General features: G+C 38.8%; 1 protein-coding gene across 2 annotated transcripts in view; it reads left to right on the top strand.

Annotated features, from left to right (window-relative positions):
* The window catches only part of SNTG2 (syntrophin gamma 2), a 374,364-nt gene that overhangs the window by 225,056 nt on the left and 125,543 nt on the right, over positions 1–23,765 (top strand). For both annotated transcript variants that reach the window (XM_050753205.1, XM_050753204.1), the window contains exon 9: positions 18,992–19,119. In XM_050753205.1, coding sequence (XP_050609162.1) covers positions 18,992–19,119 — 128 coding nt within the window. The remainder of the gene's footprint in view (positions 1–18,991; positions 19,120–23,765) is intronic.

Here is a 23,765-nt window from a genome sequence, read left to right as displayed (position 1 = left end):
TAGACATTTCGATATAGAAACCTTAACAATCACCAAATAGAATCAACCCAAAAGGTCTTCTCCGTGGTACAGTTTGGTCAAATTGTCAAAAGTAAAAGATAAAAAGAGAATTCTAAAAACAGCAAGAGAAAAGTAGCAAGTCACATATAAGGGAGAACCTCCATCAAGGCATGAGTTGATTTATCAGCAAAAACCATACAGGCTGGGAGAAAATGAGATGATACATTCAAAGTAATGAAAGAAAAAAAACTTCTAGCCAAGAATAGTGTACCTAGAAAATCTGTTCTTCAAAAATGAAAGAGAAATGAAGTCTTCTCATACAAGCAGAAACTTAAAATTAATCACCATTAGACTGGTTCTACAAAAAATGATTAAGGGAGCCCTACACCTGGAAGTGAAAGACCACATCTACCATCATGAAAACACATGAAAGTTTAAAACTCATTGGTATAGCAGACACGTAAATGAAAAAGAGAAAAGACTCAAGTGTTAACCATTACAGAAAACCACCAAACTGCAATGATAAACAATGAGAGAGAAAGAAAGGAAAAAATGATATACCCAACAACCAGAAAACAATTAACAAAATGACAGGAATAAGTCCTCACCTATCAATAACTACCTTAAATGTAAATGAATTAAATTTCCCACTTAAAATATATAGACTGGATTAATAGGTACAACAACAACAATGAAATGCCCCAATTATATGTTGCCCACCAGAAACTCACTCCACTTGTAAATACGTTTATTACCTGAAAGTGAAGGAATACAAAAAGCTATTCTATACAAATGGAAACCAAAAATGAACAGAATCAACTATAATTGTATCAGATAAAGTAGACTTTAACTCAAAAACAAAAAAAAATCACAAAGATCATTATAAAATGATAAAAGGATCAATTCATCAAAAGTCTATAACAATTCTAAATACACATGTACCCAATATCCAGAGTATGTATGTGTGTGTGTGTGTGTATGTATGTGTGTGTGTGTATGTATATATATATATATATTTGATACAGGGTCTCACCGTCAGTCTGGGGTGCAGTGGCACAATCATGGCTTACTGCAGCTTCAACCTTCCTGGGCTCGGTGATCCTCCCACCTCCTCCCAAGTATCTGGAATTACAGGCATGCACCATAATGCCCAGCTAATTTTTGTACTTTGGTAGAGATGAAGTGTTGCCATGTTGCCCAGGATGGTGTCAAACTCCTGGGCTCAAGTGATCCACCTGTCTCAGCCTCCCAAAGTGCTGGATTACAGGCATGAGCCAACATGCCTGACCCAGAGCACCCAGAAATATAAAGCAACTATCTATTAGTTCTAAATAATGAAATAAACTCCAATGTGAAAATAATTGGAGATTTCAACACTGCTTTCTCAGCATTAGGCAGATTATCTAGACAGAAAATCAATAGGGAAACACTGAGTTTAACTTGTACTTTAGACTAAATGAATCTAACAGATATTTACAGAACTTTTTTTTTTTTTTAATTTATTTATTATTATTATACTTTAAGTTGTAGGGTACATGTGCATAACGTGCAGGTTTGTTACAGAACTTTTTTAAATTGCTGCAGAATACACATTGTTCTCATCGGCACATAGAACATTTGCTGGGATAGATCATACATTAGGCCACAAAAAAAAGTGGCAACAAATTTATGAGAATGAAAACTATATCAAATATCTTCTCAGAACACAATGGAATAAACTAGAAAAAATAAGAAGAGCCTTAGAAACTACACCTATATAAATACATGAAAATTAAACTACATGCCCCTGAACAACCATTGGGTCAATAAAGAATTTAAGAAGGAAGTAAAAAGCATTATTGAAACAAATGAAAAGTGAAACACAATATTCCAAAATCTGTAGGATATAGCAAAAACAATACTAAGCAGAAAGTATATCTGACATACAATATACCAAAACCTATAGGACATAGCAAACACAGGACTAAGTGGAAAGTATATGACAAATAAGAGACATACATTGAAAAACGTAAAAAAAAAAAAAAAAAAAAAAAAATCGAATAAGCAACCTTATGGTTAGCCTAAAGAAGGAGAAAACATGAACAAACTAAAGCCAAAATTAGCAGAAAGGAAAAATAATACAAAGATCAGAGCAGAATTAAATAGAGACTAAAAAAGTACAAAGATTAATAAAGTTTTTTAGTAAGATAAAATTGATAAACTGCTAGCTGGACTAACAAAAAAAAGAAGGTCCAAATAAATAAAATTAGAAACAAAAAAGAAGATTTTGAAGCAGATTCCAAAGATATACAAAGGAGGATTAGAGACTATTATTAACCACTGTATACCAACAAATTTGAAAACAGAGAAAATAGATAAATTCCTAGAAATACACAACCTACCAAGATTGAACCATGAAAAAAAAAAGTCTAAAACCTGAACAGACCAATAACAAGTAACAAGGTTGGATCGGTAAAATCTCCCAAAACAGAAAGCCCAGGACTGGATGGTTTTACTTCTGAATTCTTTCAAACTTACAAAGAAGAACTAACAGGCGTACTTCTTAAACCACTTCAAAAATTGAAGAGGAGGGATTTTTTTTTTCATAACTAATTCTACAATGCCAGAATTACCTAATGCAAAAACCTGAAAAGGACACAACTAAGAAAGGAAACTACAGGCCAATATTTCTGATGAATGTGGACACAAAAGCCCTCAATAAAAAAACTAGCAAACCTAATCCAACAACACATCAAAAAGGTAACACACCAAGATCAAGCAAGATTCATCCCAGAGATGCGAGGATAGTTAAATATATGCAAATCAATAAATGTGACACATCACATCAACATAATAAAGAGCAAAAACCATTTGACCATCTCAGTAGAAGCAGAAAAAGCATTTGATAGAATTCAACAATGCTTTATGACAAAAGTACTAAAATTAGTCAGAGAAGGGATAAACTTCAACATAAGGTCACATATGACAGGCCCATGACTAGTATTGTAGTGAATGGGGAAAAACTGAAAGGCTTTCCTCCAAAAATTGTAACAAGACAGAGATGCCCACTTTTATCACTCCTATTCAGCGTAGTACTGGAAGTCCTAGACAGAACAATGAAGCAGGAAAAAGAAACAAAAGGCATTCACATTGAAAAATAGGAAGTTAAATTGTCCCTCTTTGCAGATGACGTGATCTTATATAGAGTAAAACCTAAAGACTTCACCAAAAAACTCTTAATACTAATAAAATAATTCAGGAAAGTTGCAGGATAAAGAATCAATGCACAAAAACCAGTAGCATTTCTGAATACCAATAACAAACCAGCTGAAAAAGAAATCAAGACACCAATCCCTTTCACAATAGCTATGAAAAAATACTTAGGAATAAGTTTAACCAAAGAGGTCAATGACCTCTACAAGAAAAACTACAAAACATTGTTGAAAGAAATTGAAGAGAACACGAACTAATGGAAAGACATCTCATACTCATGGATCAAAAGAATTAATATAGTTAAAATGACCATATTTCCTAAAGCATTTTACAGATTTAATGCAATCCCTATAAAAATACCAATACAATTCTTTACAGAAATACAAGATAGAATTGTATTAATTTGTATCGAACCACAAAAGCGCATGAATAGCCAAAGCAATCTTAAGCAAAAAGAACAGAACTTAAGCAAAAAGAGCAGAGCGACTTTGAAATATACTACAGAGCTATAGTAATGACAATAGCCTGATACTGGTATAAAAACAGACACAGAGACCAATAAAATATAACAGAAAATCTAGAAATAAATACATATATTGGCAGCCAACTAATTTTTGACAAAGGTACCAAGAACATACATTGGTGAAAGGATACTCTTTTCAATATATGCTTCTGGGAAAACCGGATATTCATCTGTGGAAAAATAAAGCTGGACCCCTATTTCTCACAACATTAAAAAATCAACTCAAAGTGGATTAAAAGCTTAAACCTGAGATCCAAAATTATAGAACTACTAGAAGTAAACATAGTAGAAACACTTCAGGACACTGGTTTAAGCAAAGATTTTATGACTAAGACCTCTAAAGCACAGACAACAATTTTTTAAAAAACAATAGGCAAATTGAATTGTATTAAACTAAAAGGCTTCTACACAACAAAGGAGTAATCAACAGAGTGAAGCAACAATGTATTTAATGAGAAAAATATTTGCAAATTATTCGTTTGACAAGAGACTAATATCCAGAATATACAAGAGACTCAACAGCAAAAACGATAAGAAAAACAAACTAATCCTATTAAAACTGGGCAAAGTATCTGAATAGAAAATTCTCAAAAGAAGACATATGGCCTATAGGCCAACAAATGGCCAATGAACAGACATGTGAAAAAAATGCTTAGTATTACTAATCATCAGAGAAATGAAAATCAAAATCATGATGAAATATTATCTTACCCCAGTTAGAATGGTTATTATAAAAAAGATTTAAAAATTACAGCCTCTGGAAGGATGAGGAGAAAATAGAAGTCTTATACACTGTTTTTAGAAATGTACATTAGTACAGCCACTCTGGAAAGCAGTATGGAAGCACCTCAGAAAACTAAAAATAGAGCTACCATATGATTCAGCAGTCCCACTAGTGGGTATTTATTCAAAGGAAAGGAAATCAGTATATCAAAGGGATACCTGTGTCCCCATGTTTATTGCAGCATTATCCACAAGAGTAAGATATGGTGTCAACCTAAGTGTCCATTATTAGATGAATAGATAAGAAAAATATGGTATATATACACAATGGAATGCTATTCAGCCATAAAATAATAAACTCCTGTCATCCGCAGCAACATGGATGGAACTGGAGGTCATTATACTAAGTGAAATAATCCAGGCACCGAAAGACAAATATCACATGTTCTCACTCATATAGTAAGAGCTAAAAAAGTTGATTTCATGAAGTAGAGGGTAGAAGGATGGTTATCAGAGGCTGGAAAGGATGTGGGGGTTGGTGAAGAGAGGTTGGTTAATGGGTAAAAACATACAATTAGAAGGGATAAGTTCTATTGTTAACATAGTTAATATAAATCTATTGTGTTGGGGATATTTCAAATATTTTCTTCTAGGTATTTTGAAATGCACACTTCAAATGCTATATGACTTATGGAGGAATATGCATTTGAAATGTGTATTTCAAAATACCTAGAAGAAAATATCTGGAATGTTCCCAACACAATGAAATGATAAATGTTTGAGGCGATGGATTTTTAATACCTTGTTTTGCTCATTATGCATCGTATGCATGTATCAGAATATCACATACACCCCAAAAATGTGTGAAAATATTATGTGTTAATAAAAATGGGCAAAAAATAAAAGTAAATGAACTGAGAATCAGAGACTTGTAAGACACCTCCAGTGGTCTGAGTTACATGTCATGGAGTCCCAGAATGAGAATAAGAATGCAAAGAATAGGAGTGAACATGAAGCAAGATGGACACAAAGAAAACTATGTAGGCATAACACAGTCAAACTGTTGAAAACCAAGGAGTAAGAGAAGGTTTAGGAAGCAGACAGATGATAAAAGGGCATCTTAGGAACAATGATACAAACAAATATTTATTCAAAGTTCTCTATCCAGAGAAAAACATCCTTCAAAAATGATGAGATATAGAACTCTTTTAAAAAATAAATTCAAGTTGAGAGAAAATGTTGCCAGTAGACCTACACTACAAGAAATAATAATACATGCTTTTCAAGCTGGAAGGACATTAAACCACGTGGAAACTTGGATACATAGGAAGACGTGATGAGCACTATGAATGGCAAATAGGTGGGTATGTATATAAAATATCCACTGTTTCTTTTCTCAGTTTTCTTTCAGATAAATAATAAAGGACAAGATTATGACATAGTAAAGTGGACTTGATAATGTATGTAGAAGTAAGAGATACAGCAAAAATAGAACCAAGGACGCAGTTAAATTGTTCTATTTTGAGATTTTTATATTTGTAAAGTGAGGTATAGGAAGATTGTTGTGTCAATATGAAGTTTCAAGTGATACAATATTGACTCTAAAGAAACAGTGATATATTAAGAATGCATATTATGAACCGTACAGTCAATGAGGAGATAAAAGAGGATCATGAAAAAAAAATGATTTACCCTCTAAAAAGAAGAATTTGTTCAGCAGAGTAGAAGAAATCCTGGGGAACAAAAAGACCAATAGCAATGTTTATTTAAGCCCAGTAGTATGAGAATCACATTAAATATAAATGGACTAACCATTTTAATTAAAAGGTAGAAGTTGTCAGACTGGATTTTTAAAAAAGCAACATCCAATTGTATGGTGTATATAGAAAATATAATTTAAATATAAAGATACCCACAGGTGGGAATTAGAAGAATGGAGAGCACGTATTTCATAAACAATAACCATAAAAATATGAGTCTATTAATATTTGATGAGTGCTCTTCAAAATAAGCTATGTTCCCAAGAGGAACATTTTATTATGATTTAAAAATCTGTTCATCAGGAAAACATAATAATTGTAAATATGGTATATACCTTATAAAAGAGCTTCTGAATACAAACCAAAAACTGATAGAGATGGGAAAAATACAGAGAAATCCACAATCAAAATGGGAGATTTAAATATTTTATGCTCAGTGTTGATAGGACAAATAGAAGAAAACATTAGTAAAGATGTAGAAGAACTACACTACCTTATGAATCAACTGGGACCTCACTGACATTTATAGAGTCCTGGATCCAAAGTCTGCAGAGTGCACTTTCTTTTCAGTTGAGCATGGAACATTCAACAAGGTAGATCAAATGCTGGGTCATGATCGCCTACTTAGGACTAAAAAGGTTTATACAGAACTCAAGTATCCTGCAATTGGTGAATTCTTTCAAAGGAGTAATATGTACACTTTTCTAACTCTTTCAGAAAATAGAGAAGGTTGAAATGAATCCCAGATAACTATGAAACTGGGATAACACTGTTACCAAAACCTTCCACTGAGATTGAGAGTGACAAATGTTACACAGGCCAGGCACAGTGGCTCACACCTGTAATCCCAGCACTTTGGGAGGCAGGGGAGGGAGGGTCACTTGAGGCCAGGAGTTCGAGACCAGACTGGCCAACATGATGAAAATCCATCTCTACTTAAAAAAAAAAAAAAAAAAAAAAAAGCCAGGTGTGGTGGTGCGTATCTGTAATCCCAGCTTCTCAGGAGGCTGGGGCATGAGAATTGTTTGCGGGGGTTGCAGCGAGCCAATATCACACCGTTGCACTCCAGTCTGTGCAATAGAGTGAGACCCTGTCTCAAAAAAAAAAAAAAAAAAAAAAAAAAAAAAAAAGACCAATAGCCCTTATGAATGTAGATGCAGAAATTCTTAAAAAACATATTAACAAATCAAAAGACGGATCATGTATCATGAAAAAATGGGGTTTATTTCAGGAATGCAAGCTTCATACAACATTCAAAATCCAAATTTAGATGACAGCATAGCAACGTTATTTATAATATTCTGAAACAAGAACCAACTCAGATCTCTTTTGACAGCTGAATGGATGAATAAATGTTGGTATATGCAAGTAATACAGTGCTTGATAAAAATTGATAAAAATGATAAAAATGAATTGATAAAAATGAACAATCTGCTGACACACACATTAACATGGATGCATCTCACAGGCTTTATTCTGAGAGAAGAAAGGCTTACACACAAGTGATAGTGCATCATTCGATTAATATCAAGTTCTAAAGCAGCAAAACTAGTCTATAACAGCAGAAACCAGATCAGTGACTACCTTGGGCTGGAGGGGATTGCCTGCAAACAGGCACAGAGGAAGTATCGTGGGGGTGGGTGTTGTGCGGATAAGATAGAAATACTCTGTTTCATAATTTGGATTCGGGCTGCATAGACTGTATATATTTGACAAAACTCATCAAACTGTGCACTTAAAATCTGCACATGTTATTGTATGCCTTTTATGCCTCAATATAGTTCAGTTACAAATTTAAAAAGTGCAAAGATTTTCAGTGATTCACTGTAGAAAATATAGCAACACCTAAAAATTTGGCTTCAGACCTCTTATTTAAACACAAAGTATTAAAACACCAAGTGTATGGTGATGCCTCTCTTATCTGTAGTTTTGCTTTCTTCAGTTTCAGTTACCTACAATCAACCACATTCTGAAATATTACATGGAAAATTCCAGAGATAAACAATCATAAGTTTTAAATTGTGCACATTCTGAGTAGTTGATGAAACCTTGTGCACACACTGCTCCATCCCCTCATCATAAGGAGGAGGAGGGGAGGAGTACAGTAAATAAGATGTTTATAGAGAGATCACATTCTCATCATGTTCTTTACAGAATAGTGATATAATTCCTCTATCGTATTAGCAGTTGTTGTTAATCTCTTACTGGGCTTAATTTATAAATTAAACTTTATTATGTTTGTTTAGGAAAAAGGCATAGTATGTATCTATATGGTTTGGTACTATCCACAGTTTTCAGGCATTCACTGGGAGTCTTTTTTAAATTCAAGAAATGGTTATTATTAAAGCAGAAAGGCTCAGAAGCCTCCTGAGAGCAAAGATTTATCTTGAGATTCCACTTTTTATTGTCTACAATCTAAAAATATTATTTTCTTGTGTGTCTTTAAAAATTATGTGCACTACGTTCTTTTTTTTATACTTTAAGTTCTAGGGTACATGTACACAATGTGCGGGTTTGTTACATATGTATACATGTGCCATGTTGGTGTGCTGCACCCATTAACCCGTCATTTATAGTAGCTATATCTCCTAATGCTATCCCTCCCCCTTCCCCCCACCCCATGACAGACCCCGGTGTGTGATGTTCCCCTTCTTGTGTCCAGGTGATCTCATTGTTCAATTCCCACCTATGAGTGAGAACATGTGGTGTTTGGTTTTCTGTTCTTGCGATAGTTTGCTGAGAATGATGGTTTCCAGCTGCATCCATGTCCCTACAAAGGACATGAACTCATCCTTTTTTATGGCTGTATAGTATTCCATGGTGTATATGTGCCACATTTTCTTAATCCAGTCTATCATTGATGGACATTTGGGTTGGTTCCAAGTCTTTGCTATTGTGAATAGTGCCGCAATAAATATACGTGTGCATGTGTCTTTATTGCAGCATGATTTATAATTCTTTGGGTATATACCCAGTAAGGGGATGGCTGGGTCAAATGGTATTTCTAGTTCTAGATCCTTGAGGAATCACCACACTGTCTTCCACAATGGTTGAACTAGTTTACAGTCCCACCAACAGTGTAAAAGCCTTCCTATTTCTCCATATCCTCTCCAGCACCTGCTGTTTCCTGACTTTTTGATGATCACCATTCTAACTGGTGTGAGATGGTATCTCATTGTGGTTTTGATTTGCATTTGTCTGATGGCCAGTGATGATGAGCATTTTTTCATGTGTTTGTTGGCTGCATAAATGTCTTCCTTGAGAAGTCTCTGTTCATGTCCTTCTCCCACATTTTTATGGTGGTGTTTTTTTCTTATAAATTTGTTTGAGTTCTTTGTAGATTCTGGATATTAGCCCTTTGTCAGATAAGTAGATTGCAAAAATTTTCTCCCATTCTGTAGGTTGCCTGTTCACTCTGATGGTAGTTTCTTTTGCTGTGCAGAAGCTCTTTAGTTTAATTAGATCCCATTTGTCAATTTTGGTTTTTGTTGCCATTGCTTTTGGTGTTTCAGACATGAAGTCCTTGCCCATGCCTGTGTCCTGAATGGTATTGCCTAGGTTTTCTTCTAGGGCTTTTATGGTTTTGGATCTAACGTTTAAGTCTTTAATCCATCTTGAATTAATTTTTGGATAAGGTGTAAGGAAGGGATCCAGTTTCAGCTTTCTACATATGGCTAGCCTGTTTTCCCAGCACAATTTATTAAATAGGGAATCCTTTTCCCATTTGTTTTTGTCAGGTTTGTGAAAGATCAGATGGTTGTAGATGTGTGGTATTATTTCTGAGGGCTCTGTTTTGTTCCATTGGTCTATATCTCTGTTTTGGTACCAGTACCATGCTGTTTTGGTTACTGTAGCCTTGTAGTACAGTTTGAAGTCAGGTAGCGTGATGCCTCCCGCTTTGTTCTTTTTGCTTAGGATTGTCTTGTCAATGTGGGCTCTTTTTTGGTTCCATATGAACTTTAAAGTAGTTTTTTTCCAGTTCTGTGAAGAAAGTCATTGGTAGCTTGGTGGATGGCATTGAATCTATAAATTACCTTAGGCAGTATGGCCATTTTCACGATATTGATTCCTCCTATCCATAAGCATGGAATGTTCTTCCATTTGTTTGTGTCCTCTTTTATTTCATTGAGCAGTGGTTTATAGTTCTCCTTGAAGAGGTCCTTTACATCCCTTGTAAGTTGGATTCCTAGGTATTTTATTCTCTTTGAAGCAGTTGTGAATGGGAGTTCACTCATGATTTGGCTGTTTGTCTTTTATTGGTGTATAGGAATGTGCTTGTGATTTTTGCACATTGATTTTGTATCCTGAGACTTTGCTGAAGTTGCTTAGCAGCTTAAGGAGATTTTGGGCTGAGATGATGGGGTTTTCTAAATGTACAATCATGTCATCTGCAAACAGGGACAATTTGACTTCCTCTTTTCCTAATTGAATAGCCTTCGTTTCTTTCTCCTGCCTGATTGCCCTGGCCAGAACTTCCAACACTATGTTGAATAGGAGTGGTAAGAGAGGGCATCCCTGTCTTGTGCCAGTTTTCAAAGGGAATGCTTCCAGTTTTTGCCCGTTCAGTATGATATTGGCGGTGGGTTTGTCATAGATAGTTATTATTTTGAGATAGATATGTCCCATCAATACCTAGTTTATTGAGAGTTTTTAGCATGAAGGGCTGTTGAATTTTGTCAAAGGCCTTTTCTGCATCTATTGAGATAATCATGTGGTTTTCATCTTTGGTTCTGTTTATATGCTGGATTACGTTTATTGATTTGTGTATGTTGAACCAGCCTTGCATCCCAGGGATGAAGTCCACTTGATCATGGTGGATAAACTTTTTTATGTGCTGTTGGATTCTGTTTGCCAGTATTTTACTGAGGATTTTTGCATGGATGTTCATCAGGGATATTAGTCTAAAATTCTCTTTTTTTGTTGTGTCTCTGCCAGGCTTTGGTATCAGGATGATGTTGGCCTCATAAAATGAGTTAGGGAGGATTCCCTCTTTTTCTGTTGACTGAAATAATGGTACCAGCTCCTCATTGTACCTCTGGTAGAATTCGGCTGTGAATCCGACTTGTCCTGGACTTTTTTTGGTTGGTAAACTATTAATTATTGCCTCAATTTCAGAGCCTGTTATTGGTCTTTTCAGGGATTCAACTTCTTCCTGGTTTAGTCTTGGGAGGGTGTATGTGTCCAGGAATTTATCTGTTTCTTCTAGATTTTCTAGTTTATTTGCGTAGAGGTGTTTATAGTATTCTCCAATGGTAGTTTGTATTTCTGTGGGATCGGTGGTGATATCCCCTTTATCATTTTTTACTGCATCTATTTGATTCTTCTCTCTTTCCTTCTTTACTAGTCTTGCTAGCGGTCTATCAATTTTGTTGATCTTTTCAAAAAACCAGCTTCTGGATTCATTGATTTTTTTGAAGGGTTTTTTGTGTCTCTGTCTCCTTCAGTTCTGCTCTGATCTTAGTTATTTCTTGCCTTCTGCTAATTTTTAAATGTGGTTGCTGTTGCTTCTCTAGTTCTTTTAATTGTGATGTTAGGGTGTCAATTTTAGCTCTTTCCTGCTTTCTCTCATGGGCATTTAGTGCTATAAATTTCCCTCTACACACTACTTTAAATGTGTCCCAGAGATTCTGCTATGTTGTGCCTTTGTTCTCATTGGTTTCAAAGAACATCTTTATTTCTGCCTGTATTTCGCTATGTACTGAGTAGTCATTCAGGAGCAGGTTATTCAGTTTCCATGTAGTTGAGTGGTTTTGAGTGAGTCTCTTAATCCTGAGTTCTAGTTTGATTGCACTGTGGTCTCAGAGACAGTTTGTTACAATTTCTGTTCTTTTACATTTGCTGGGGAGTGCTTTACTTCCAACTATGTGGTCAATTTTGGAGTGCGATGTAGTGCTGAGAAGAATGTATATTCTGTTGATTTGGGGTGGAGAGTTCTGTAGATGTCTATTAAGTTCACTTGGTGCAGAGCTGAGTTCAATTCCTGGATATCCTTGTTAACTTTCTATCTCGTTGATCTGTCTAATATTGACAGTGGGGTATTAAAGTCTCACATTATTAATGTGTGGGAATCTAAGTCGCTTTGTAGGTCTCTAAGGACTTGCTTTATGAATCTGGGTGCTCCTGTATTGGGTGCATAAATATTTAGGATAGTTAGCTCTTCTTGTTGAATTGATCCCTTTACCATTATGTAACGGCCTTCTTTGTCTCTTTTGATCTTTGTTGTTTTAAAGTCTGTTTTATCAGAGACTAGGATTGCAAATCCTGCATTTTTTTGTTTTCCATTTGCTTGGTAGATCTTCCTCCATCCCTTTATTTTGAGCCTGTGTGTGTCTCTGCGTGTGAGATGGGTCTCCTGAATACAGCACACTGATGTGTGTTGACTCTTTGTCCAATTTGCCAGTCTGTGTATTTTAATTGGACCATTTAGTCCATTTACATTTAAGGTTAATATTGTTATGCGTGAATTTGATTCTGTCATTATGATGTTAGCTGGTTATTTTGCTCGTTAGTTGATGCAGTTTATTCCTAGCATTGATAGTCTTTACAATTCGGCATGTTTTTGCAGTGGCTGGTACCGGTTGTTCCTTTCCATGTTTAGTGCTTCCTTCAGGATCTCTTGTAGGGCAGGCCTGGTGGTGACAAAATCTCTCAGCAGTTGCTTGTATGTAAAGGATTTTTTTCTCCTTCACTTATGAAGCTTAGTTTGGCTGGATATGAAATTCTGGGTTGAAAATTCTTTTCTTTAAGAATGTCGAATATTGGCCCCCACTCTCTTCTGGCTTGTGGTTTCCGCCAAGAGTTCTGCTGTTAGTCTGGTGGGCTTCCCTTTGTGGGTAACCCGACGTTTCTCTCTGGCTGCACTTAACATTTTTTCCTTCATTTCAACTTTGGTGAATCTGACAATTATGTCTTGGAGTTGCTCTTCTCGAGGAGTATCTGTGTGGCGTTCTCTGTATTTCCTGAATTTGAATGTTGGCCTGCCTTGCTAGGTTGGGGAAGTTCTCCTGGTCAATATCCTGCAGAGTGTTTTCCAGCTTGGTTCCATTCTCCCTGTCACTTTCACGTACACCAATTAGATGTCTTTTCACATAGTCCCATATTTCTTGGAGGCTTTGTTCGTTTCTTTTTACTCTTTATTCTCTAAACTTCTCGCTTCATTTCATTCATTTGATCTTCAATCACTGATACCCTTTCTTCCAGTTGATCAAATCGGCTACTGAAGCTTGTGCATTTGTTATGTATGTAGTTCTCGTGCCATGGTTTTCAGCTCCATCAGGTCATTTAAGGACTCCTCTACACTGGTTATTCTAGTTAGCCATTCGTCTAATCTTTTTTCAAGGATTTTAGCTTCTTTGCAATGGGTTCGAACTTCCTCCTTTAGCTCGGAGAAGTTTGATCGTCTGAAGGCTGCTTCTCTCAACTTGTCAAAGTCATTCTCCATCCAGCTTTGTTCCGTTGCTGGTGAGGAGCTGCATTCCTTTGGAGGGGGAGAAGCGCTCTGATTTTTAGAATTTTCAGCTTTTCTGCTCTGTTTTTTCCCCCATCTTTGTGGCTTTATCTACCTTTGGTCTTTGATGATGGTGACCTACAGATGGGGTTTTGGTGTGGATGTCCTTTCTGTTTGTTAGTTTTCGTTCTAACAGTCAGGACCCTCAGCTAAAGGTCTGTTGGAGTTTGCTGGAGGTCCACTCCAGACCCTGTTTGCCTGGGTATCAGCAGCAGAGGCTGCAGAACAGCGAATATTGCTGAGCAGCAAATGTTGCTGCCTGATCCTTCCTCTGGAAGCTTTGTCTCAGAGGGGTACCCAGCCATGTGAGGTGTTAGTCTGCCCCTACTGGGGGATGCCTCCCAGTTAGGCTACTCAGGGGTCAGGGACCCACTTGAGGAGTCAGTCTGTCTGTTCTCAGATTTCAAACTCTGTGCTTGGAGAACCACTGATCTCTTCAAAGCTGTCAGACAGGGACATTTAAGTCTGCAGAGGTTTCTGCTGCCTTTTGTTTGGCTGTGCCCTGCCCCCAGAGGTGGAGTGTACAGAGGCAGGTAGGCCTCCTTGAGCTGTGGTGGGCTCCACCCAGTTCGAGCTTCCTGGCCACTTAGTTTACCTACTCAAGTCTCAGCAATGGCGGGTGCCCCTCCCCCAGCCTCGCTGCCGCCTTGCAGTTCTATCTCAGACTGCTGTGCTAGCGATGAGCAAGGCTCCATGGGCGTGGGACCCTCCAAGCCAGGCACAGGATATAATCTCCTGGTGTGCCGTTTGCTAAGACTGTTGGAAAAGTGCAGTATTAGGGTGAGAGTGACCCGATTTTCCAGATACTGTCTGTCACAGCTTCCCTTGGCTAGGAAAGGGAATTCCCTGACCCCTTGCACTTCCCAGGTAAGGCGATGGCTTGCCTTGCTTCGGCTCACGCTCAGTGGGCTGCACACACTCTCCTGCCCCCACTGTCTGACAAGCCACAGTGAAATGAACCTGGTACCTCAGTTGGAAATGCAGAAATCACACATCTTCTGTGTCGCTCACGCTTGGAGCTGTAGATTGGAGCTGTTCGTATTTGGCCATCTTGGACAGTATGATCTTAACTTTTAAAAACCAAATAGAAAAAGATCATGAGAAATATACAAAATGGGTGATAAGGTTTTTTTTAACCTTTTTATATTTCCCATCTTTTCTAGAATGTAGTTGTATTTCTATGATAATCAGAGAATGTAGACTTAAGAGTGTGCTCTTAACACTACTTTGTGTCCATACATACATGCCTTGAGGAGGCAAAAATGCTGGGATGATATGCAGTTTATGTTAAACTGGGAACCGTGTAAGTAGTTGAAATTGGGAACCGTGAAAGTAGTTGAAATATTTGGAGGCTTTTGCTTTCATCTATTTTTATTCATTTCCAGTAACTTTATAAAGAGTATGTTAAAAGTACTCCATTTTACTTGACTTTTCAAAATGCATCCATCTAGGCACAGTGCCCTCTAGAGATCCGCCTCCATTCAGAATGTTCATCCTGTGCGTGTGGCAGATGCCAGGATGACATCACTTTTTGTCAGCCCCAAAGAATCAGAGCTGGGAGAATGCAGAGTGGGGGAGCTCGTGCTTGCATGTCTGAGATGAAGACTGCGTTGAAAACTAAACCGCACAAGTTCCTTCTTGGGGACTGCAGCAGTTTGAATACAATGCTTTAGAAAGAGCACCTGCCCAGTGACCTGATACCAGTTCTTGCTTTGACCTCTGAACCTGATGGCCTCTGTCTCCAGGCAGTTCACATGAACATCTCCACCAGTAGAGGCTCCCCTCACCCTCCACTCTTCGAAACACGTGTGGCTTGCATCTTTGGTTACAATCCTTTCTGCTAATTCTTGTGTACATTCAATGTATTGGGAGATATTTTTCTCTGATTTTTTTGATTGACAATCTTTTTATTTTTATATACTTTAAGTTCTAGGGTACATGTGCACAATGTGCAGGTTTGTTACATATGTATACATGTGCCATGTTGGTGTGCTGCACCCATTAACTTATCATTTACGTTAGGTATATCTCCTAATGCTATCTCTCCCCCATCCCTCCACCCCACAACAGGCCCCGGTATGTGATGTATGATTGACAATCTTGCAATAACTGTGGCATCTCGTAGTAAATGCCCTGTGAGTTGGTTGGTCAGTCACATGTAAATGCTACAGGATGGCTTTTGGGGGTCAGTTCTTTCGACTGCAACTTTTGACTGCATCGTCGATTAAATAGAGGAAAACATGTTCTGTTTTGTTCCTCATCTGAAATTGGTTTCCACTGCCATGGATAGATGTAGATGCTTTCGCAGCCCTGGAGATGCTGAGCTCTGCATTCCTGTCGTAGGCAGCAAGATTACAAAAAGCTGACAGGTACAAGCTATAGGATTTGTGATCAACTGGTAGGAACATGCCTCATGATATCTGCAAGCTATTGAGTTGATGTAAGATTTGGGACCACGATGAGGATCACGAGGCTCTGCTTTCTGCAGGACATGAACTCCCTCACAGTGGGGTTTGCTCAAATGAGCAGCACCTTCCTTGAGCCAACTTTGGACATGCCAGTGTGGGAGGCGGGCACAGGACCAGAAGGCCTTTCTGGGAACCCTGCACATGCTCTTCTCCTAAGGAGAGGAAGCTGGAGGCATTTCCTCCATCAGTGCCCAGCTTGTGACTGCAGAGAGCAAAGAGCTGGGTGCACTGGGGCAGCTGGAGAGAAAGGAGCTGTGGAGCAGGTAACGCTGGCATGTTCCTTCTCCTTTGCCCTCAGTAAATGGGAGCATTTGACCCTGCTGAGCTAAGCATTAGCTCACAGAGATCTGACTTCTCCCCTAGCTGCTAGTTATAGAAAATATTTTCTCCAGATTGTGCAAAATACTTTTCCAGAGGAAAGTACATTCAATGGGACATGAAATTCAGGTTTATCAGGGGCCTCTGAGTGAAAAGCATCCTATAAAAGTCCACAGTCTGGAGGCAAAGCTGCGCCGACAAACTCTGCATGCAGCCTGATTTTATAAAGAAAAAATGGGTTTTCTTAGTGGGGAATTGCTTTTGATCCTACACCTTTGAAAAGTAATCTTCAACTGATTTTGTGAAAGGATGCATACTATTTTGTTTATTTTAATATTGTGTATTGTATAGTAGAATCCTCTATGCAATTTTAAGTAGTGGTTTTGCAATATGATTCTAGTTACTCTGAAAACAGCACACTGTAGCAAACCTTTGAATCAGCAACAAGAGGTATAGATTATGTGGCTAAACACACAGCACCATTACTAGGATGAACTCCCATGGCACAGATGGATTATTGTGCATGCAAATACCACAGTTAAAATTCAATGAACAGTGATACCTAAAACCGTGCCACAGTATGCAATCATTTATAATGAGTTCCTACACAGCTTGCAGCAGTCTGTGTAGACACATGGTATTTCAGCAAAGCGAATATGAAACACATAGCAGGTGATCTGAAGGTATTTCAGTGCCGTCCTCATGCATGCACCAAAGGTGAATCTCTTACCAGATGTGAGAGCCCAACAGAAAAGGGTAACAATGAATGAGTATCTGTAAAATTCAGCTCAGAGTTCAAATGTTCCAATATTGCCACTTTTGCTATTGAGCTATTGGCCATGGACTTAATAAATATAGAGAAACAATGTTAGGATGATAACCCAAACCAAGCCTCTGGTGTGAGCTTTTGTTCTGCCGCCGCCGATACATCTGTAGATGGCGAGGCCGCCTCTTCTGTGTGACGCTCCAACCCTCCCTCAGCGTCCATCCCCCGTCCCACCTGCACTGGGTGAGAGGCCTTTCATCTAGAATCCTAGGGCAGGGATGCAAAGATGATTTGAGGTGGAGGAGAATGAGAAAGGGGCTTGTATATCAGCAAAGATGAAAATAAATCATCACACTCTTTCTGTGAAGTGTGTAGAGTGTCGTATGGAAACCTCATCCACATGGAAGCGAAGCCTCCAAGATTCCAGGGATCTCATGTGAAGCCCTGGGGAACGGCCCCCCATCTCCTCTCACCACACACCAACCAGAGCCAGTTCAGCGGCACAGAACTGTTAGGGATGTTATTTTTTGGCAGGTAAAGCTGACTGCAGAGGAGACTTGAGGTGGACAGGGTTTGCTGTTTAAGTGGCGGATTAACCAATGTATAAGGTTGTACATTTATAAGGAATGAGGTATGTGGTCTCAAATAACATTCTGATACATAGTGGACATGTAGCCGATTAATACTTATGAACAAGCAAGTATGAAAGACACTTCATGCCACCCTCTGAGCCTCCGGAAAGCCCAGGTCTGTTTTCTCGTGGCCCCCCTTCTTACAGAAAGTCTTCTTGCAGACAGATGCTCAGATTCCAGGTGCAGCAGTCCCTGAACCCCAAGGTCCACAGAGCCCAGAGCTCAGGGCTGGTGTTTCCGGTGGACACTGAATTAAATTAAATCAACAGAAATGTCTTGTGAGTGTGGGGCACACCTGTCAGTGTGAGGCACGCCCGTGAGTGTGGGGCACACTTGTTAGTGTGGGGCACACCCGTGAGGTGTGTCCATGCCGGTGACTGGGGCGGCAGCGCCTGGTTCATTCATAGCGAGCCGGGCTCTGAGGTCAAGACGGCTCAGGCAGCTCAGGCTCCTCTTTGAGAATGTGGAATATTATACGATTGTATCCTGTGGCTAGAACCCACCTCTGACCCTTTCGTTGTTGGACGCTCGCGGGGCTGTTACGTGTTCTGACCCTTTTGTTGTTGGACGCTCGTGGGGCTGTTGCGTGGTGCTGCGGTGGTTGCATGGCTCCGAGGCCTCCTCACTTTTCCATCTGGGCCCAGCTCCTACTACTGCACAGGCAGGGTCGTTGCCACTAATAATAAAGCAGACCCATGACCTGGACAGAATGTCATCAGCCATTCTATTATGTGTCTCTCGACCGAAACTCGCTGAGTGGACATTTCAGGTTGTTTTGGTTTTGCGTCTTTCTCATGGTCTCTATGCACCGAGCCCAGTACTGTGTCTGCAACTTTCCCTCCAAATTTAGGCCCCTGTTCTCCTTCTCCTTCCTTTCAGCTTCCTTCCTCTCATGCAATTTGCAGTTAGAAATTAGAGGGAGAAGATGTCTTAAATCCGGGTAGAAGAGCACTTCTTTCTTTCCCGATCTTTCAGAAACGATCTCACTTGCTTTTTATCAGTTAAAATGTGTTGGACTTGAGTTCTGTGTTCCAGGCACACAGACGCCTCTCCCTGCATGCAGCCTCCTCTGTGACGCTTCGTTCTCCTTTCTTCTGCACAGGCTCCATCGTCACCTTCCTCGCCCATAGCTAAGGACCCGAGGTATGAGAAGCGCTGGCTGGACACCTTGTCCGTGCCTCTGTCCATGGCTCGCATCTCAAGGTACAAAGCCGGAGCGGAAAAATTAAGGTGTGTGACCGTTGCCTGAGATGGGAAAAGTTGATGAACCCCGTGCACTTTTGCCAGTTCCTACAGGCCACTGGTTACTCCAAAGCGCTTGACTGTGACATCAGCAAGTGGGCGTGCTGTCTTCTGGTAGATTTAGCATTTGGAATAAACAAGTTAAAGATCAAGAGAAAATGAGAAGTCAGGTATCAGAACGGTGAATTTATTACTAAGACTAGTTCTACCTAGGGCAAGGTGGCATGGTTGCTTCTCGTGAAACAGTCATTAGTAAAATAAATTCTATTTTTAGTTTTAAATGCTAACAGAATTAGACTGGAAGTAAAGACTGACTTCTTGTCCAAGTCTCAGATATTTCTAGAAATGCCACTTAAACTCTGTGGGCCTCTTTTTCTTCAGTAATAAAATGAGAAGGTTAGACCAGCAGCTATATTAAATAAATGCTAACTAGTTTGTGAGCTTGGTTAATTAAATAATTTCAAAGATGTAACTATAAAAGTTTATGTTTCCATAGCTTTTTGAGTAGAAAAATGTATGCTTGGCTAATTGTGCTGTTTAATCACTGTGGAAAGGCCCACAAGTAATGAGTTGGTGAATTTCCTCTTTCTATTCTTAAGACAGATGTGTAGAAATAGCAAACTTTCTGTCAGCAAAGGAATTTTTTTTTTAATTGAGCACTGTACTTCCCAAAATGTGTGTGCATCTGTGTGAATGTTTGTGGCTATAGGGTCTGTGGTGGGCAGACAGTACAACCTGAAATTCCCTTTACTGGTCCTGAAATGGAAGGTAAAAGTCCAGCAAATGTTGCTTTTCATGAAGGGTTAAAATTAGGTTTTCTCTATGAATTGGTATTAACTGTACAGCCTCTCACAAAGGATGTTCATGTTTGTGGAAGGATGTCTATGATCCCATTGCAGGAACAGGGATAGTAAGCTTGATTTTCAGATTTGTGCCCACCTTTGGTAAAGGGAGACAAACCTAGTAGATGTGTGTATTCCTAGAGAAGTAGAAAGACAGGTAGGTAAATATAGGTGGATAGATAGAGATGATAGATAAAGTGGATGGATGGATGGATAGACAGACAGACAGACAGACAGACAGACAGACAGATAGATAGATAGATAGATAGATACATACATAGATAGATAGATAGATAGATAGATAGATAGATAGATAGATAGATAGATAGATAGATAGATAGATAGTGATCTGCATAATAATGTTTTGGTCAAGGACAGACCACATATGCCATGGTGGTCCCATTATATTGTAATGGAGCTGAAAATCCCTATTGCCTGGTGACATCAAACATCATAACCTCACAGTGAAAGACATGATGCACATGTTTATGGTGATGCTGACATAGACAAACCTACTGCACTGCCAATCATATAAAAGGAAGCAGTAATGTCCTGGACCTTCACATTCACTCACTCCTCACTCATGGCTTCACCCCAAACAACTTCCAGCCCTGAAGGCTCTATTCATGGTGAGTGTCCTGCACAGGTGTGTCATTTTTTAACTTTTATACCCTATTTTTACTTTCACTTTTCTAAGTTTAGATGTGCTTACATACACAGATACTTGCTTTTGTGTATTTAGATACACAAATATGATTGTGTAACAGTTGTGTAAGTATTCAGCACGGTCACATGCTGTACAGGTTTGTAGCCTAGGACCAATAAGCTGTATCATATAGCCTAGGTGTGTAGTAGCCTGTATCATCTAGGTTTCTGTAAGTGCACCCTACGGTGTAAACACAATGACAAAATCGCCTAATGACACATGTCTCAGAATGTATCCCCGTCATTAAATATGACTGTAGATATATAGATGAATTATTGCAGTGATACAGGGGCTGAAATATAGATAGATTACAGAGATACAAATAGATGGATAGGTAAATAGTCATTTGTACAATATAGCAAAATGTTTTAACAGTTCGTGCTGTCACTGTGAATTCCTTTTAAAATGTGTGCATGTGGCTTTCTTACAACATGTTTCTTTGGTTTGGGGTTAGTTTGGGAACCAAGTAGAGATCTGGGCATGTATCTGTCTTGACAAAGAGGGAAATAGTGCATGAAATGACCTTTGTCTATTAGCGAATTTGAATTAAATGGGTTTTTAGAAAAATAGAGCCACTCAACCTCATAAACACTTCCTAGCCCATCTACCATTGAATGTGATGAAGATTAGCCATTCTAGCTTTGGTTTAAGGATGAATTCAGGTCGTAAGATGAAATGTCTCCTACTCTGAGGACAGGATAGGTTCTCTAGTTGTATTAGTCCATTTTCATACTGTTATGAAGAAAAACCCAAGACTGGGTAATTTATAAAGGAAAAGAGGTTTAATGGACTCAGTTCTACATGACTGGGGAGGCCTCACAATCATGTTGGAAGGTGAAGGAGGAGCAAAGGCATGTCTTACATGGTGGCAGGGAAGAGCGTGTGTGCCGGGAAACTACCCTTTATAAACCATCAGATCTTGTGATTCTTATTCACTGTCATGAGAACAGCATGGAAAAAAACCGACCCCCATGATTCAATTACCTCCCACCAGGTCCCTCCCATGACATTTAGGAATTATGGGAGCTACAATTCAAGATGAGATTTGGGCAGGGATACAGCCAAACCATATCACTAGTAATTCTTAACTAAATGCAGACTTGACCACCCATTCCCGCAGCTTGAGAACATGTAGAAACACATGTGTTATTCTTGGTGACAAAATACTTTGACCCACTAAGCCGTTCATACCATAATCATTGGGATAAATATATGACATCCAGGAGAATGAAAAGGAACTCAAGAAATCAGCTGACTGCCTGAGCCTCAGATTCTTTTTCTGTTATAAAAGCTATCACACACTGATTTGGTTTGGATCTGTGTCTCCACCCAAACCTCATGTGGAAACGTATTCCCCCATGTTGGAGGTGGGGCCTGGTGGGATTCACTCGTGGAGTGGATTCTCATGAATGGGTTAGCAAAATCCCCCTTGGTGCTGTGCTTCTGACAGTGAGCGGGTTCTCCTGAGATCTGGTCATTTAAAGCTGTGTGGCACCTCCTCACTCTCTCTCTTGCTCCTGTTCCTGCCTTGTAAGGTGTCTCGCTCACCCTCTGCCTTCCACCATGATTGGAAGTTTCCTGAGGCTTCCCTAGAAGCAGAAGCCTCCATGCTTCCTGTGTAGCCTGCAGAACTGTGAGACAGTTAAGCCTCTTTTCTTTATAAATTAGCCAGTCTCAGGTACTTCTTTATAGCAGTGCAAGAACGGACTAATACACACTGTAACAGCAAACTGAAAGGTTTATAATTTTTCATAAGACAAGATTATTTTGTTTTATAAAGGCAAATATATCTTACTAGCTTTGTTGACTTTTTTATGATTTTAAGCAAGACTTAGTATGGGCAGGAAAGGGCAAATCATAAAATACGTAAGGGCTCAAGCTATGAATTTTATAAAACCTCTTTGTTCTGAAACGTATTTGTGTTAAAGTCCCATTTAGAGGCTGAGATGCTGTTCTTAGCTCCATCTTACCTGTAAGCTCCTCAGGTCTCATTTTAAAATGGATGAAAAAGAGAAGAGACTTGGATGTGCTGATCCCAGTAGATGGAATTCTAAAATTTCTGTGTATCTTCTCCTAAGGGCTCCTCAGTCTATTGAGGGTAAGGAACAAGTTTAGAAATTGTCAATTCTAAATCAAACAGGTTTTAGAACCTTAAAACAAAAGCTGTAAGCTGTAGCCCAGGAGGAACCTTTAGATATCATATAATAGAAACATAAATAGGATGAAGAGGTTGGAAGCCAGCATCTTGTGTGTCCCCTCTGACTCTGTGCTTGTCCAGGTATAGGACCTCAATCTATAACCACCACCTTCTGGGTGCTTTCTAAAAATTGACAAATAAAATCATATATAATTAAGGTACAAAGTTATGTTTCAATACATGTTTACATCATGGAATAATTAAATCAAGCTACTTGGCATATCAATAACATCACATCCTTAGCAGCATTTTTGTGGTGAAAATATTTAAAATTTACTCTTTTAGCAATTTTGAAATATACAATACAGTACATACTCACTTAACATCATTGATTGGTCCTCAGAAACTGCAACTTGAGTGAAAAGATGTATAAAGAAACCAATTTTCCCATAGGCTAATAGCTATAAATAAGAGTTAGATTCCTACAGCATATTTCTGGTCACAAAACATCACCAAACTTATAAATAAAGACCAAAACACTTCAACTATTAAATAGTTAAATAAATATAAGCTATGCATACATTTAAGAAAGATTAATAAAAACAAGTAAGATAAGTATTTGCCCAATTATTTCATTCAGGGTTGGGGAGACTGGAGTCTGTGCTGGAAGCTCAGGGCTCAAGCTGGGCAACAACCCTGGACAGAATGCCATCCCACTGCAGGACAGCTCACACATGCCCACAGTCACTTAGCCTGGGACCATTTGGACACAGCAATTAACCTTACCTGCACGTCTTTGTGGGGAGGAAACCACAGTGCTTAGAAAAACCCATGCAGACACAGAGCAAATATGCAAACCTCACAAAGATATTATTGTTTCTTCTGTCACCTGTGCTTTTGGGTCACATTCTGGAAATCATTAACCAAATCAAAGTCGTGGAGCTTTTCC

Source organism: Macaca thibetana, chromosome 13 (assembly GCF_024542745.1).
Source record: "Macaca thibetana thibetana isolate TM-01 chromosome 13, ASM2454274v1, whole genome shotgun sequence".
Lineage (NCBI taxonomy): Eukaryota > Metazoa > Chordata > Mammalia > Primates > Cercopithecidae > Macaca > Macaca thibetana.
The sequence above is the reverse complement of the archived record's forward strand: the minus strand, read 5'-3'. Positions and strand labels throughout refer to the sequence as shown.